Here is a 15495-nt window from a genome sequence, read left to right as displayed (position 1 = left end):
ATATACAAATCGGCACACATGCGCACAATGTTGCAAGTGAACCCATTATTTCTGAATTAATATAAGAAGTAGTTCTGAGTTGTCTGTGAGAGGTAAGAAATCTCTACACAGCATTCTCATGGAACTGACATGCATTTCCTAACCAGCTGTCCCATGCCATTCCCATGCCTGCAAATATTTAGACAACCTAGTGCACACGAGTCATATGGCACAGACAGTTTAGGCATGTTACAAGGCAAATCCTTTGCAGATTCAGTTCAACAAGGGGCTTAACTAGTTTTGCTTAGTTTGCATTGTAGAACAGCACCCGCTGGTAAAATAACAAGATACTTCTAAAATTTGGTGGGTGAGGGCGGCAAACCAGAGATAGACAGACTCCCTTTTCCAATGCCCTGCTGGGCTGGCACTGACAAAAGTGAGACTGGAGAGATTATGGTTTATAGGCTGTGGAACAAACCTCTGTTGCAGCTTGTGGTTTCTGTGAGACAAACTATAAGCCATGGTTCAATTTTACTGAGCTATGTTGAGCTGTGGCTCCAGCCTATTAAATATTTTCCAGGACAGTAATGCCTACTCACACTATAAAGAGCTCTTAACTCTCAGCAGCCAGAAGCATCATAGCTAGACATTGGAGATACCTGTCAGGAGTGAACATGGACCACTGGTATCAAATTGTATGGGAAACAGGCTTACTAGAAAAGCTAACCAACAAACTGAAACTGACACGGACAGATAAAAAAGGACGCCTTCACCCCGATATGGCCTCCCCTTTGTTACACACATGGCGCAACATGGACCCAAATCTCAATGCAGTCAACTAAAGCCAACCAACCATGCCCTGAGCTCCCTCGCTGCCCATGAAATACTAGTAAATGACTAGAAAGAAAACCTACCCAAGTGATGCTGGGGGGCGGGGGAATACCGCACACATAGCCCCCTCTCCTTACTTTTCTTCTCCCCCAACCTTACAATGTATACAATTTCCACGTCTCACATCGAATCTGTAGAAAAGACCCTATGACCTGCACCTACTTTTGTAACCCTAGAAAATCTTTAATAAAAGCTATTTCTGAAAGAAATCTGCTGGGGTCAGCACACTTGTACGCTCACACCAGGCCATAGTTTGAATTCGCACTGTGCACAAACCATCTCAGTAAGTTTGAACTTGGAGCTACTGCTTGTTTTAACTATGGTCTATGGGCTACCTGCAGCTCAAGGCTGCATTCCGCTGTCAGCCAATTATCAAAAGCCCTTTGCAAGTGGTAAGCTCAGGTTTCTGGCAAGAGTGGTCTGTGTCTCCCCTCAGGCAGCCCATTGGAAGAGAGAGAAAAGGGGGTGGCAGAAAGAGAAGAGGTGACCATGCCTAGTTTTAGCTCTAGCCTGTCCCACTGCCAGCAGATTAAGTAGCAAAGTGGGTAGATGAGGGCTAAGAATGGCTAAGAACTAAGAAGAAAAATGGTGCCAGGAAGAAGAAGCACCACTATTTGTTGCCCTGGGCTTCTTTGGGAAGGGGTGGGATATAATTTCATCACCATTATTTATTTCATAGGTATTATCTCAGAAGGCTGCCCTTCTCCCAGCCTCAGAACTTAGACAGTTGTTGCAATTCAGACCTGTGGTCTATAGAGAAAGTTTTACCTTTAATGGAGTATTTCCTCAGTATCATAAATACAGGCTTCTTAAGACGAACTATTATTGTTGTCCACTGTATTCCTCCTCAAGTCAGCACATGGTTATGTAAGAAACACCATTTATAGGTTTTCATGCAAGAGGTGTCACACCTGCACGACTATCGCATGGAAAGAAAGCCTAGCTTGTAAATGTCTCTACAACTTAAGTTTCATTTCACGGAGAACTGAAACTGTAACAATGCTTGCTAGCTGCTCTAAACATGGGAGGAGGAGGGGAGGAATAAAATATTGGCAAGCATGTGAAAGGAAAGAAGACTTGGCAGTTGAGATCTCCCTAGGTTTTGGTGGGGTTGTTGTTGTTATAGTTAGTGATTGGCTAACTATATCAAAGACTGGCCAAAATCCAATAGCACAGATTTTATCCACAAGCATTGAAATACTACTTTGATGCTTGATTCAGGGACAAAAGGATTAGGGGCAAGATGGATCAGTCATCCAGTTACACACCGTTTTATATAAAAATTTGTCTAGGCTAATTGCTCTGAATCTGAAGTTATCTGAAGTAATTGAGGAATCTGAATCTGTTCTGAAGTTATCTGTGATGGCCTGGGATTCGGACTCAGGGACTGAACCTAAGGAATTCCAGCCTGCACAGGATTCCCCGCCTCCAGAACCAGCTGAGCTGGGGCTGGGGCATGAGCCTGAAGGGTCCTCACCTGTGCTGGATCCTCAGGTGCAGGCACCCGCTGAGTCTGCTCTGGCTCCTGAGGGGATGGAGGACCCATTGCCTGCAGGTGCTCCACTCTCAGCCCCGCCAGGAGAAGAGGAGGTTGCCTCTGGGTCCGGTAACCCTCCAGCCTCTCCTGAGCTGCAGAGACTCAGGGCAGAGAGGCGGAAGGAACTAAGTTCCCGCAGGAGGAGTGCTTGCCTCCAGGCCAGGAGAGGCGAGTCACCTGTGGACTGGGGCCGCCCTATGCCTTGGGGCAGATAAAAGCCAGCCAGCCCCAGTCCCAGGTTGCGGGAGCAACATTGTTGGTAGCTTGTTCCCTGTCGTCCTCTTCTGCCAGAGTTCCTAACCCCACCTGACTCTCCACCTTGGACCCAGCTACAGCTTTGACGGACAGCCTCCATACCGCACCATCGACCTCGGACTGGACCCGGACCTCGCCTCTCAGTTAGCCCCCGGGGCCAGCATATTATCATTCCTCAACTATATGACACAGTGGAGATTATTCATCAACTAAATCTTACTCAGAGTAGTTCCACTGAAAATAAGGGACCTAACTTAGCCACATACATTAACTTCAAGGGATCTACTCAGAATAAAAGTTAGCAGCTGAACACCTCTCAGTACGATTTATATTCATATTACCTGTTTTATAAGCAGGCAAAAACCAACCACCTATGGCCCTAGATCTCAGTGAAATCGTAAACCTGTGTCTGGATTGTACCACTTCAGCCCGCACATGGGGAGGTTGTAGAACTCTATGCACCTCACTCAGCACAGCACAATGCAGTTACAATCTAGATGCCAGCGTATCCATTTCCCTCCCCTGCTGGGGAGTTTTAATTATTATTATTTATTATTCTTACACACGGAAGAACATTTGAGTCTCATCTCAACCTGCATTCTGAAGCAGCATAGCCCAGGTACACTTTCATTGCAATGGCAGGTTCATGCTTTGAAGACAATGTAGGATATATTTTTTTTAAGAACCAAAAAACCCAAACAAACAAAAAAACCCCCAATTCCCCACACTATTTTTACCTTTGAGGAAGTGAGCATTGGTGACAGCTGCCTCACATACTATTAATTTTGCAAGTTCCTGGTGAGAAACGAAGAAGTACCCAAGTAGGTGACAGAATCATTCAATTGGTGAATTCTCGTGCTCTCTCCCTGTATTTTGTACCTGACCTGAAGTTGGAAGGGCTTAGTTCATTGTTCTCTCCATCTAAAACAGCACTCCTCAAAATCCTTCATAGAATGGTAAGTTCAATTTTTAACTGTATTCTTGAAAGCATTTGTATCTGGAAGCAACTCTTGAGTGCAATAAGTATTTTTGAGAATTGTATCATCTTCTGTATTCGTCTCCATTCCCATCTGCTACATTCTGTTAAGGTGTGTATTTTATAAACATATAATGAGTACTATTGATCTTTAAAACAGGAAGTTAACATATAGGTTAGTTGGTTTGGAAAAAATGACTCTCCAACCCAATGGTTAGGAACCAGAAAACTTCAGAGGCTAAACCTCACATTTATCTCTGGAGAAAAGTGACATACCTTTGAACTCCGTAGTAATTGAGGATAACAGCCTTAGACTCACCTAGATACCAAAAGGGGTCAAGTGATGAGTTGTTGGTGTTGTGTGGCTTTATTATAACTTGTGACTCAGTCAGTTGGAATTGGGCAAAAAGAGTGAGACAGATACAAACCTTGCAAGAAAATGGACCTGTTGGATTGGTCTCTAAGCCCAAAATTTTGCTAGTTTGATAGTCTACAACAGGCATAGGCAAATCAGCCCTCCAGATGTTTGGGGACTACAACTCCCATCATCCCTAGCTAACAGGACCAGTGGTCAGGGATGATGGGAATTGTAGTCCCAAAACATCTGGAGGGCCGAGTTTGCCTATGCCTGGTCTACGAAATATTGTTGCTGCAGCTGGCTTTATCTTACTGACATGGCTGCTTCTATTATAAAATGGAAGGGGCAATAAAATCACCCTACTACAGGGATGAGGAACCAGTCACATCTGGTTGGCCACTCTGAGTGCAGAAAGATGGACTAGATGGGCCATTGGTCTGATCTAGCAGGCTCTTCTTATGTCTTTAGTACAGGTAGGTAGCCGTGCTGGTCTGCCGTAGTCGAAACAAAATAAAAAAAATCCTTCCAGTAGCACCTTAGAGACCAACTATGTTTGTTATTGGTATGAGCTTTCGTGTGGTATCTGAAGAAGTGTGCATGCACACGAAAGCTCATAGCAATAGCAAACTTAGTTGGTCTCTAAGGTGCTACTGGAAGGAATTTTTTTATTATGTCTTTATGTTCATCCATCATCCCTGACTGGCTTTATGTTCATCCATCATCCCATCTGGCTGGGGTTGATGGCAACTGGAGCTCAGCAACATGAGAAGCACCTCAAGTTCTCCATTCCTGCCCTAGAAGAACTAATGCAGATGTGAAAACTAACTTTAGCTGCTTCTATGGGGGAGTTCCCAACTGCACAGGTTGGACTGGCTCTGGCTAAGTCAAGCATACAGAGGTTAGAGCAGCCCTCACCAGTCGGCTGGGGGTGATAGGAGCTGGAATCCAACACATCTGGAGCCCAATGATTTGATACGTGAAAATTCGGCTCCTTCTCCCTTGCCCCTCTGTATGGCCAGTCCTTTCACTTCTGCTGTTCCTTATTTTTGCAGCTCCACCTCATGCTCCCATCTCATGCTCCCATGTGCTCCACACACTTTTACCAAAGACTTTGCTTTGCAGAACAGTAGTAGGCAAAGCTTCTTACTGCATGGAGACATGCATTATCATCTGCTAACGGCTGCAGGCCAGGTCACTGTTAATAGCAGTTGCTAATTTTGTTTGAAAATAATTTAAGTTTTTTTTTTTTAAGGGGGTGTCTGTCTTCTCACTTTCAGAGCCCCCTGCAGTTCTGAGTTAGAATCATTTATTTATTTTTTCCAAACTGTCAAAATACAATTATAAACATTATAATAGAAGTTGTGACGAATCGTAAACATCATTCGTTATCTCATTCAGTGATTCCTGAAAGTGCTTCCATCTTGACTCAGCCTAATATCAGAGTTGTGGGCTCAAGCCCCGTGTTGGGCAAAAGGATCCTGCATCGCAGGAGGTTGATGATCCTTGTGGGCCCTTCCAAGGACTCAGCTACGCGGCTGCAAATAAAATGTTTTAAATGTGCTGTAAAGTGCAATATACAAATGTGACACTAGATGGCAACAGTGAGCTATGCAAAATTCAATGTATTTTTCAAAACTTTTTTTTTTAAAAAAAAAAAATCACATCGGGGGTTTTTTATATGTGTGTAGATTCCACCCAACTCTACAGTTCTATGATTCTACCACAGAAACAATTCCATATTTATTTTATTATTGGCATATTTCTAAAATGCACTCTCTTGCTGCCTCCTCAGTTAAACAGGTAATTCTTCATTGCAAGAAACTGATCACACCATGAAGAGAGAGAGGAAATACTTGCGCACACCTCTGGGCATCCAGGTAAGCACATGCCTTCTGACATGACAAGCTGCTTAACTGAGCATTCACATCTACTAATCCACATTTCCCTCCCTGTGCAGTTAATTATGTTTCATAGTTTTGTTCTGGGCTCTTTGCAAATCTACTGTATTTTTCGCACCATAGGACGCACTTTTTCCCTCCTAAAAAGCAAGGGAAAATGTGTGTGCGTCCTATAGAGCAAATGCAGGGGGGAGGCAGGCGGGAAAAGCCCTCAAGAGCCGCACACAAGCTTCGTGCGTTCTTGCGGGCTTTTCTCCAGGAGGGAGAAGGGACTGACTGGCCACATCAGTCCCTTCTCCCTCCTGGGGGAATAGCCCCCAAGAGCGGCGCCCTCTTTAAAGGCTGTGCGGCTCCCGCAGGCTTTTCTACGAGGTGGGGGAGTCCCCCCACCTCCCAGAAAAGCCAGGAGAAGCCCCGCAGCAGCCCCTTTAAAGAGCGTGCGGCTTCTGCGGGAGGTGGGGGAAGCTGCAGCGGATTCCCTCCTCCCGGGCTCCCTTTGAAGCGGCAATGTGGGAGGGGAGCAGCTTACACTCGTGTAAGCAGCTCCTCTCCCACTTTCCTGCTTCAAAGCAACTACGGAGGAGGGAAGGAAGGGGACCATGGATCCTCTGCTTGCGGCTGCAGCAGATTCCCTCCTCCTGGGCTCCCTTTGAAGCGGCAATGTGGGAGGGCAGCAGCTTACACTCATGTAAGCAGCTCCTCTCCCACTTTCCTGCTTCAAAGTGGAGGGAATCCACTGCAGTTGCGAGCAGAGGATCCATGGCTCCGCTTCCTTCCCTCGAAGCAGGGTGCGGGGGTGCCAAAGAGGGCAGGAAATAGATGCCGGGCAGGAAGACACAACCACACTTTGACCACTGAAAGTCCACCCCAGCCTCCCCAGATTTCCACTGAGACGGCCAGGCTAATCTCGATGGCCATAAGTCAGGCTCAGCATTATTAACTGGACTTAGATAAGCCATGGTTCCCCTTCCTACCCTCCTCTGAGGCTCAATTTAAAGCAGCAAAGCGGACAGGAGCCGCCCGCTTTGTGCTTTAAATAGTTTAGTGCAACATTTGATTCAGAATATTTTTTTCCGTATTTTCCTCCTCTAAAAACTAGGTGCGCCCTATGGTCAGGTGCGCCCTATGGAGCGAAAAATATGGTAATTAGAGGAGCAGGCTGAATTGCAAGATTAGTTATTAATATTCAACTACTGTATAAAATCCCAAAATCCAAAGGCTGTTACCCAAATAAAGACAGCAAGGGCAGGTGCTTAAATCAAAGGCAAATCATGTGAGCAGCAACCTCATTAAAAACATTGATTTAAAGTGAAAAGGCAACATGGTTTGGTGTTACCTATGGAATGTTGCCATATACCCAAGATCACTATTAAGGGCAAAGCATTTCCCTCCATCTCCAATGTGTTATGCCCAAATTAGGACAAACTATTGTGAATGTAAGCAATGGTTTGTCCAGATAATACAAATTAAACCATAGTTTACAATAATGGCTTGTCTAAATAAACCACGGTGGGCAGCCTTTATTCTGTCAAGGTGGGTGAGGGAATCTGTCAGGGACCACATGGCAGAATCCAGAACTAAAAAGAACCATGGCCATCTATTCCCTCCCTCTTTCTGCCACCTCATTCTCTCTCTCTCTCTCTCTTCGTCCTTGCCAAACATCTGAGCTTATTGCTTGCAGTGGGCTTTTGAAACTGGCCACCTTGGGCTACAAAGCTGCCCCACTTCTGGAATATGCCATAGTTAAAACAAAGTGCAGTTCTTGGTTCAAACATATTGACCCAGTTCACCCATAACTGTGAGCCAAATTATGGCTTTACCCAGGTGTACTTGTCCCCAGCAAGGAAACTAACCACTTTGCTCCTTCTCTGGTCCTGGACCTGTTACCATGAACTAAACTATGGGTTGGCTTAACCTGCCATCTGACACACAGACTCATCCCAAGCAAACAAGCTGTTCTATGGCTTACTGCTTATGGTTTGTCTGGGAGACATTCAGATGACGCACTGCACAATGGCTTAGCTCATTCCAGTGCAGCAGTAGTAGGGCTGGGGGAGCAAAATGGCTGCAGTATCCAATCTGCGAGCCTGCACACTCATGCATCCTCACTAAGGAATGGCATGGCTTGGTGTTGCCTGTGAACTGAGCCAAGGACAAAATGCAGTTCACTGAAATGGAGGCAGGTACTTCCGATCTCCTCCTTACAGCACCATCAAAGGAAGAGATAAGAAAGGAGAGCAAACATACTGTAGCTTAGCATTTTATCTGAACATATTCTTATTTTTATTATTTCATTTATGACTTGCTTCCTATGAAGCATCTCAAAATGATTTAAAATATGCTTAAAACAATTACATATATAAATCAATTTAAAAACATTTTTTTAAAAATATTTAAAATTTAATTTAAAAACTATTTTTTAAATTAAAAAATACATATCTAAAATCTATTTCAAATCCAGCACAGATAGTTCTATGTTCTCTTGCTTTTAGAAGCTAACAGTGGACTACTAGGGTTTTATTAAAGAAAAGGTAGACCTTGAAGAGTAGGAAAACCCATTCTTTTTTTCTGACCACATGCAATTATTATTTTTCAAGTTGCACCTCAGAGCTCTGCACGTGCAACAGATGTGTGTATTTTGATGTGACTGTCGTGACCAGTGACTGGATAGCAGCTCTCTCCTAACATACTCTCTCCTAATGTCTCAAAACTGTGTTTTAGATTTTGTAAAATCACGAGTAGCTCTTGAAACCGAAAACATGCAAGCTCTCCCTCCCTCTCATATAGCCTGCCGTTCAGCAAAATGATTTCCCCTCCCCAGACGCAAAAGGGATCACACTAGTCAGTTTCATCACTTTGTTGACTACTCTGAGACATGGGGAAGCAGCTGCAATTAATAATTCTGAAATGGGAGAATTACACTGACCGTGGCACCGAGGGTCCAGACTAGATGTTACAGGGCAACTGCATGCATTTTAGGCAGGTGTTTGCTATGTCTGCACGAAAAAAGGACTGAAATGGGAGTGAAGACAACCTCTCCCATGCTTTGCCTTGTGTCAGTGGCGTAGCGTGGGTTATCAGCACCCGGGGCAAGGCAAGTAATTTGCGTCCCCTAACCCATGGATTTGCGCCCCCTAACCCGTGGATTTGCGCCCCCTAACCCTAACCCCCAGATGTTGCGCCCGGTGCGGCCGGCCCCCCCTGCACCCCCACGCTACGCCACTGCCTTGTGTACTCCATAGCAGCAACCAGTTCTCTGCTTGACTCATCACTTCCAGTTGAAGCCAGGCTGCAGAAGAACTACATAATATTAACCAAGTGCAGTGACATAAGGCAAGAGGAAGAGCTGGCTTTGCTTCCCTGTGTATTCCTTTCTATTAAAAAAAACAAAACCTCTTGCTTTATAAGTGAATGGAGAAACAAGTGTGGGAAAGTGCTTCCTCTTGTCTGACTCAAATTTCCCACCATTTTGTTTCTCTGGGTAGCCATAGTTTCTAGTACGATGAGAGAGGGGTGGAAATCTGATCTCTGTCCACTATGGTATGTGCATCCTGTAGAAATTATCTGAACTTTATTTATAAAGTTCATGCACAGCCTCACACACAGCAGGAGCCTGTAATCTACATCGTTTTGGTATGTGTCTTTATGGTGCTACAAAACTCACTGTTGCTTTCGCTACCAATATTGAAATGTCTAAGAGAAGCCTTTTAAGCTGAGTTTGTTGTGACTGCATTTTCCCTTCTGTCTAGGCAAATCACCTACAGCAAACAAGCAGTTTGCTTTTCTCCATTATGTTCATTACGTTCCTGTTTCCAAGGATGGTGCCAGCGACACAATTCCCCAAAACCTTGCCTTGTGATATGGTTGCTGGTAGCGAATATTTGCTAGCAAATTGCAGTGAGCGTGGCCTCATAACATTCCCAACATTCCCAGAAGAAATGTCTGCCAACATTACTAACCTGACACTCGCCATTAACCACATCCCAATGATTGCCCAAAGCTATTTTAACAACCTCAAGAATCTTCTGGAAATTGATTTCAGGTGCAACTGTGTGCCTACCATGTTGGGGCCAAAAGACAAGGTGTGTACCAAGATTCCCCAAATCAAACCCGGCAGTTTTGCCAAACTCCACAAACTAAAATCACTGTATTTAGATGGAAATCAACTCTTCACCATCCCTCTGGATCTGCCTTCAAATCTGCGTCTTCTAAGTCTCGAAGCAAACCACATTTTTAGCCTCAATAATTTGTCAGGACTTAGCAACCTAGAAAGTCTCTTCCTTGGTCAGAACTGCTATTACCGCAATCCTTGCAATGTTTCCTATAGCATTGATGCAACAGCATTTCAGGCCCTTGGGAAGTTAACTGTGTTATCCTTAAAAGCTAATAACATATCAAAAGTCCCACAGAATCTGCCGTCTTCCTTAATGGAACTTTACCTTTACAATAACATAATTCGGAATATTAGTGGGGATGATTTAGCCAGCCTTCATAATTTGAAAATCCTGGACTTAAGTGGCAACTGCCCTCGCTGTCACAATGCCCCCTATTACTGTGTGGAATGCGAAGGTCAGGCAAGTATTTTTATTAATTCCAGTGCTTTCGACTCCTTAACACAATTGGAAGTTCTGCGGCTGCACAGCACTTCCCTTCGCAGAGTGGATCCAAAGTGGTTTAAGAATACTATGAAACTTAAAGTGCTCGATCTCTCACAGAATTATTTGGCTAAAAAAATTGAGCGTGCCGACTTTCTGAAGTCTCTTCCTAACCTTGTAAGCTTGGATTTGTCTTTCAATTTTGATCTGGGGTCATATTCCCAATATCTGAAGCTACCAAAGACGTTTTCTACTCTTACCAATCTGCAATTCTTAGGTTTGAGGGGTTTCATTTTCCGGGAACTGGATAACCATACTTTACAAAATTTGATTCCTCTACAAAATCTTAGTGTGCTGGATTTTGGGACTAATTTCATCAGGAATGTTGATGTGTCTGAGTTCAAAAGCTTCCCAGCTCTTAAAGTTATAAATCTTTCCTTCAATAAAATATCTCTCATTTCAAGTGGATCCACTGGTAATTTAAACTCTCTTCCAAAGCATTCATTAGTTGAAAGTAATAGTGTTGTGCTGAAAGATATGCATTACTTCAGATATGATGAGTATGGCCGAAGTTGCAAGTGCAAAGACAGAGAGGCTGCTTATCCATTGCCTTTCGCCGGCGACACTTCTTGCAGCAGCTATGGAGCAATGCTGGATTTGAGCAGAAACAACATGTTTTTTGTCAAGCCCTCTGATTTCAAGGACCTCACTTTCCTGAAGTGCCTCAACTTGTCTGCTAATGCTATGAGCCAAACTCTCAACGGAACTGAATTCAAATATCTTTCCAACTTGAAATATCTGGATTTTTCTAACAACCGGATTGACTTGCTAAATTCAAATGCCTTTAAAGAGCTGGAAGAACTAGAAGTTCTCGACCTCAGTGATAATAGTTACTATTTTAAGGCAGAAGGCATCACTCACATGTTGGGCTTCATTGGTAATCTTATTAATCTCAAAACGTTGTTCATGAACGGGAATGAGATTTCTACATCCACTGATAAAGGGATGGCAAGCAGTTCACTCAAAACTCTGGAATTTAGAAAGAATCGCTTAGATGTTTTATGGCGGGATGGGAATAAAGAATTCTTGTCCTTGTTCAAGGACCTGACCAACCTAAAGACTCTTGACATTTCTGAAAACTCTCTAACCTTTTTGCCTCCAGATGTTTTTGAGAACTTGCCTTCCAAGCTCAAGGTGTTCATATTGGCACGTAACAAAATGAAGAGTTTTAATTGGGCAAACCTTCACCTTCTGGAAAACCTAAAAACCTTGGATCTTAGCGACAACCTGTTGAGTACAGTCCCCCGTGAGCTGTCCAACTGCTCCAGGGGCCTAGAGAACCTCAACATGCAAAACAACAGGATTAGAAAACTGACAAAAAACTTTCTTCAAGGTGCCTACCAGCTGAAACATCTAGATCTCAGTTTTAACAAAATCAAAACACTTAGTAATTTCAGCTTCCCCAAGAATGTTCTTGACAAGCTAGACACATTAGTTTTACACGGCAATCCTTTCCGATGCGACTGTGACCTTGTGTGGTTTGTCTCATGGGTCAACCGGACAAACGTGACTATTCCTTTACTGGCAACAGATGTGACATGTGCAGGCCCAGGTGCATGGAAAGGTAAAAGTGTGGTTTTCTTGGATCAGAATGCCTGCGAGCTGAACTATTCTTCGATCCTGTACTTAATGACTGTCTCGGTCATCGTGTCGCTGATGCTGGTCACAGTGATGAGCCACTTGTATTTCTGGGATGTGTGGTACATCTATCATTTCTGCACTGCCAGTTTGAAAGGATATAAACGCCTCTCTTCGTCCAAAGCTATTTACGATGCTTTCATTGCTTACGATAAGAAAGATGCAGCTGTAAATGAGTGGGTCCTAAAAGAATTACTTGAAAAGCTGGAAGATGGCAGAGAGAAACGATTCAAGCTATGTTTGGAAGACAGAGATTGGCTACCAGGGCGGCCAGTCCTGGAAAACCTTTCTGAGAGTATACAAGAGAGCAGAAAAACTATATTTGTGCTAACAAACAGGTATATCTCGAGCGGCAACTTCAAGACAACCTTTTACTTGGCACACCAGCGGCTCGTGGATGAAAAAGCTGATGTAATCATCCTGGTGTTCCTTGAAAAGGTTTTGCAAACCTCAAAGTATCTCCGCCTCAGGAAAAGATTGTGCAACAGGTCCGTCCTTGAATGGCCAACTAACCCTCAGTCTCAGTGGTATTTCTGGCAGTGTCTGAGAAATTCACTAGCAGCAAACCATGACTTGAGCTATAACAAGCTTTTTAAAGAGATGGTATAGCTTGGTCACATTCTACAAAAACGTTCTGTAGGTTAAAGCCACACTGAACCGAATGAACGGAATGAGGCTCAATCTCAGCCTTTGCACCGGGCGAAATTTTAAAACATTTGAAGGAATAGCAGCAGCTCATGGAACATTCAACACCTACTGCTGGAATATAGGAAGCTTAGCTTATTTGAGACAAGTGCTGCAAAGGAACTTTCTAGATACTAAATGTTGGGATATGCTAGGAGGTTGTGGCAGATTTGTATATACTCTTAAACATCTGAGGTGGGAAAGATAAATAGAACAGAAAGGCTGCAGCTATAAGCTTCTGAAGCCACTATTTATTATTCTTGTATATACATATCCTTGAGAAACCAGAAGATACATTATTACACAGAGTGAACAGTGTATTAGGCAGTGTAATGCCTAGGTAACATTTGAAGCCACTGATTTAAATCTCAAGTCATCTTATAAACTCAATTGGGGGCACTAAGCCAGGAATAGGGACCTCTCACCTAGGGGCCAAATGTGGTGCCCCAGCCTTGAGAGTCTCTCCAAGCCATGTTTCTTAACCAGCCCTCCTGGCACCTTCCTGGAGTATTTCCACCTGTCTGGAATGGGTTCTTGAACTCTGACAATGCCTCTTGCTTGCTCAGATGGAGGCTGGATGTGTGTGTTATGCTTAGGAGCTAACCTACTGTTTGAAAGGTAGAATGCGCACTCGTTGCTCTGCCCAATTTTGCCTCTGGCCCCGCCCACTAAGGGCACACAGCCCCCAGAATATTGCCCAGAAGGGAATGTAAACCTCAACCCTCAATTAAGATAATCAAGGCATGTCCACCTAAGCTCCTATATAGGCCTCTTCTCAGAGGGGGCCACTTCCAGCCTTTCAGACCGCTAGGCATAAGAAAAATAAAAATGGCGATATGTGAAAACAAAAATAAGACATAAAGCAGAGTGTTTTGTTTGCATATTCAGCTGGTCTGAGAGTACCTATTCACCATGGTCTAATCAAAGCAGAAATATTTTAATAATATTTCTGAACATTTTGAACTCTTTAATATGACAGCATCTATAACAGTTAACAAAAAAACAATTTTTTTACCAAATTACTTCTCTCAATGGCTTAGATTTGCAGCTTTAAGCTGAGAAAATATGCCACATTTTGGTCAAATCACATAAAAGCAAACTGCAAAGCTTATCGGAAGTCAAAATATCATTTTTGAGGTCCTCTTTATGTTTAAGGTCCCAAACCCAAAAGGTATTCCTCCCCTCCACTCCAGTTGGCATTGACCCCAAAAGCAATGTGAGATTAACAATACTGTTCTACTTTACAGGGTTTGGGTACAAATTCTTGATATAATTATTTGGAATGCTTATACTAATGTAGAACCTAAAAATAAGAAGCTGTTTAATTCACCACAACGGATTATCAAAAATAACTTTTAAATGTATCGCTCTTAGCCAACAATCTTAGTTGCCGATAACATTTGGACAATCCACATCAGAATCTGGAAGAACTGGGTCCAGAACACAAATACCGCATTTTTCGCCTTATAGGATGCACTTTTCCCCCTCCAAAAATGAAGGGGAAATGTGTGTGTGTCCTATGGGGCGAATGCAGGCTTTCGCTGAAGCCTGGAGAGTGAGAGGGGTCGGTGCGCACCGACCCCTCACGCTCTCCAGGCTTCGCACAACTCTCTGCAAGCAGCGGGAGCCCAGCGCTGGGCTCCCGCTGCTTGCGGAGAGTTGCCTGCATGCTGAAGCCTGCGCGCGCTCAGCTTAGCGCGTCCAGGCTTTGCGGACCTCTCAGCAAGCAGCGGGAGCACTCCCACGGCTTGCAGAGAGCTGCCTGTTTGGGGGCTGGGGTCGGGGGAAGCTCAAGCTTCCCCCGCCCCAGCCCCGTGCCTGGGGGAAAAATATTTTTTTCCCTTTATTTCTCCCCCAAAAAACTAGGTGCGCCTTATGGGACGGTGCGTCCTATAGGGCAAAAAATACGGTGCTTATTTTTAGCTATGCTGAGCTTCTACAAGAGTTGTCCAAAACCAGAAATAGTATATTATTGTCCCCCGCCCCTTGTGCCATAAAGCAGTTCTGTGGTACTACAAGCTGCTACTGCTTTTCTGTCCCCAGTGTGGCTTCTATTTGTGTGTGGAAATATCTGCTTGTTATGGAAGGTAAATGTTAGCATTGTTAACAGTGTTTTACTTAACTATGTTGTGAATACTCTTGTGCTAGCTTTCAATAAACTTTATCTTAACCTCTTCCTGGCTGCAGAAGAATAAATTTGCAGAATTCCAGCCATCCAACTTATCTGTCTGTTTTCTTTCTGCCAGTCTAACTTTCTCCCTCTATCATTATCCTCCATTTGCTCTTTCAGCACCATAACAAGAAGAAAATAATGTTGTTGGTGACACCCACCTTTGCTTGAGCTTTGACCCAACTGTGGGTCAAAAGAACCCACATATTGAAGGTCACAATTTGAGATAACCCAATTCTGGTCATTTTCAAGCTCTCTCTGGCCTATAAACAACTTTTACTGTTTTTTGTTAGTCATGTAGATGAACTTCTTCTCCTGCTTTAAATTTAACCAAAAGGTGTTTCCTGTTGCTAGTATATGTGGCCAGTTTGAGGAAGCTGGTCAGTGCATTTTAGTTAACAACCCAAACACAGATTGTATGATAGTCACATTTCCGCCTCTGTACCAATCCTAT

At 43.8% G+C, this 15495-nt stretch overlaps 1 protein-coding gene across 1 annotated transcript; it reads left to right on the top strand.

Moving 5' to 3' along the window:
- Positions 1–3477: 3477 nt before the first annotated feature.
- LOC309531414 (toll-like receptor 7) lies at positions 3478–14651 on the top strand. Its single transcript, XM_082220856.1, has 3 exons — positions 3478–3618; positions 5789–5873; positions 9644–14651. The coding sequence occupies exons 2-3, from the start codon at positions 5829–5831 to the stop codon at positions 12794–12796; spliced, it is 3198 nt and encodes a 1065-aa protein (XP_082076982.1). The 5' UTR covers positions 3478–3618; positions 5789–5828; the 3' UTR covers positions 12797–14651.
- Positions 14652–15495: the final 844 nt, after the last annotated feature.

The sequence above is a fragment of the Podarcis vaucheri genome, assembly GCF_965113315.1.
Source record: "Podarcis vaucheri genome assembly, chromosome: 4".
Lineage (NCBI taxonomy): Eukaryota > Metazoa > Chordata > Lepidosauria > Squamata > Lacertidae > Podarcis > Podarcis vaucheri.
The sequence above is the reverse complement of the archived record's forward strand: the minus strand, read 5'-3'. Positions and strand labels throughout refer to the sequence as shown.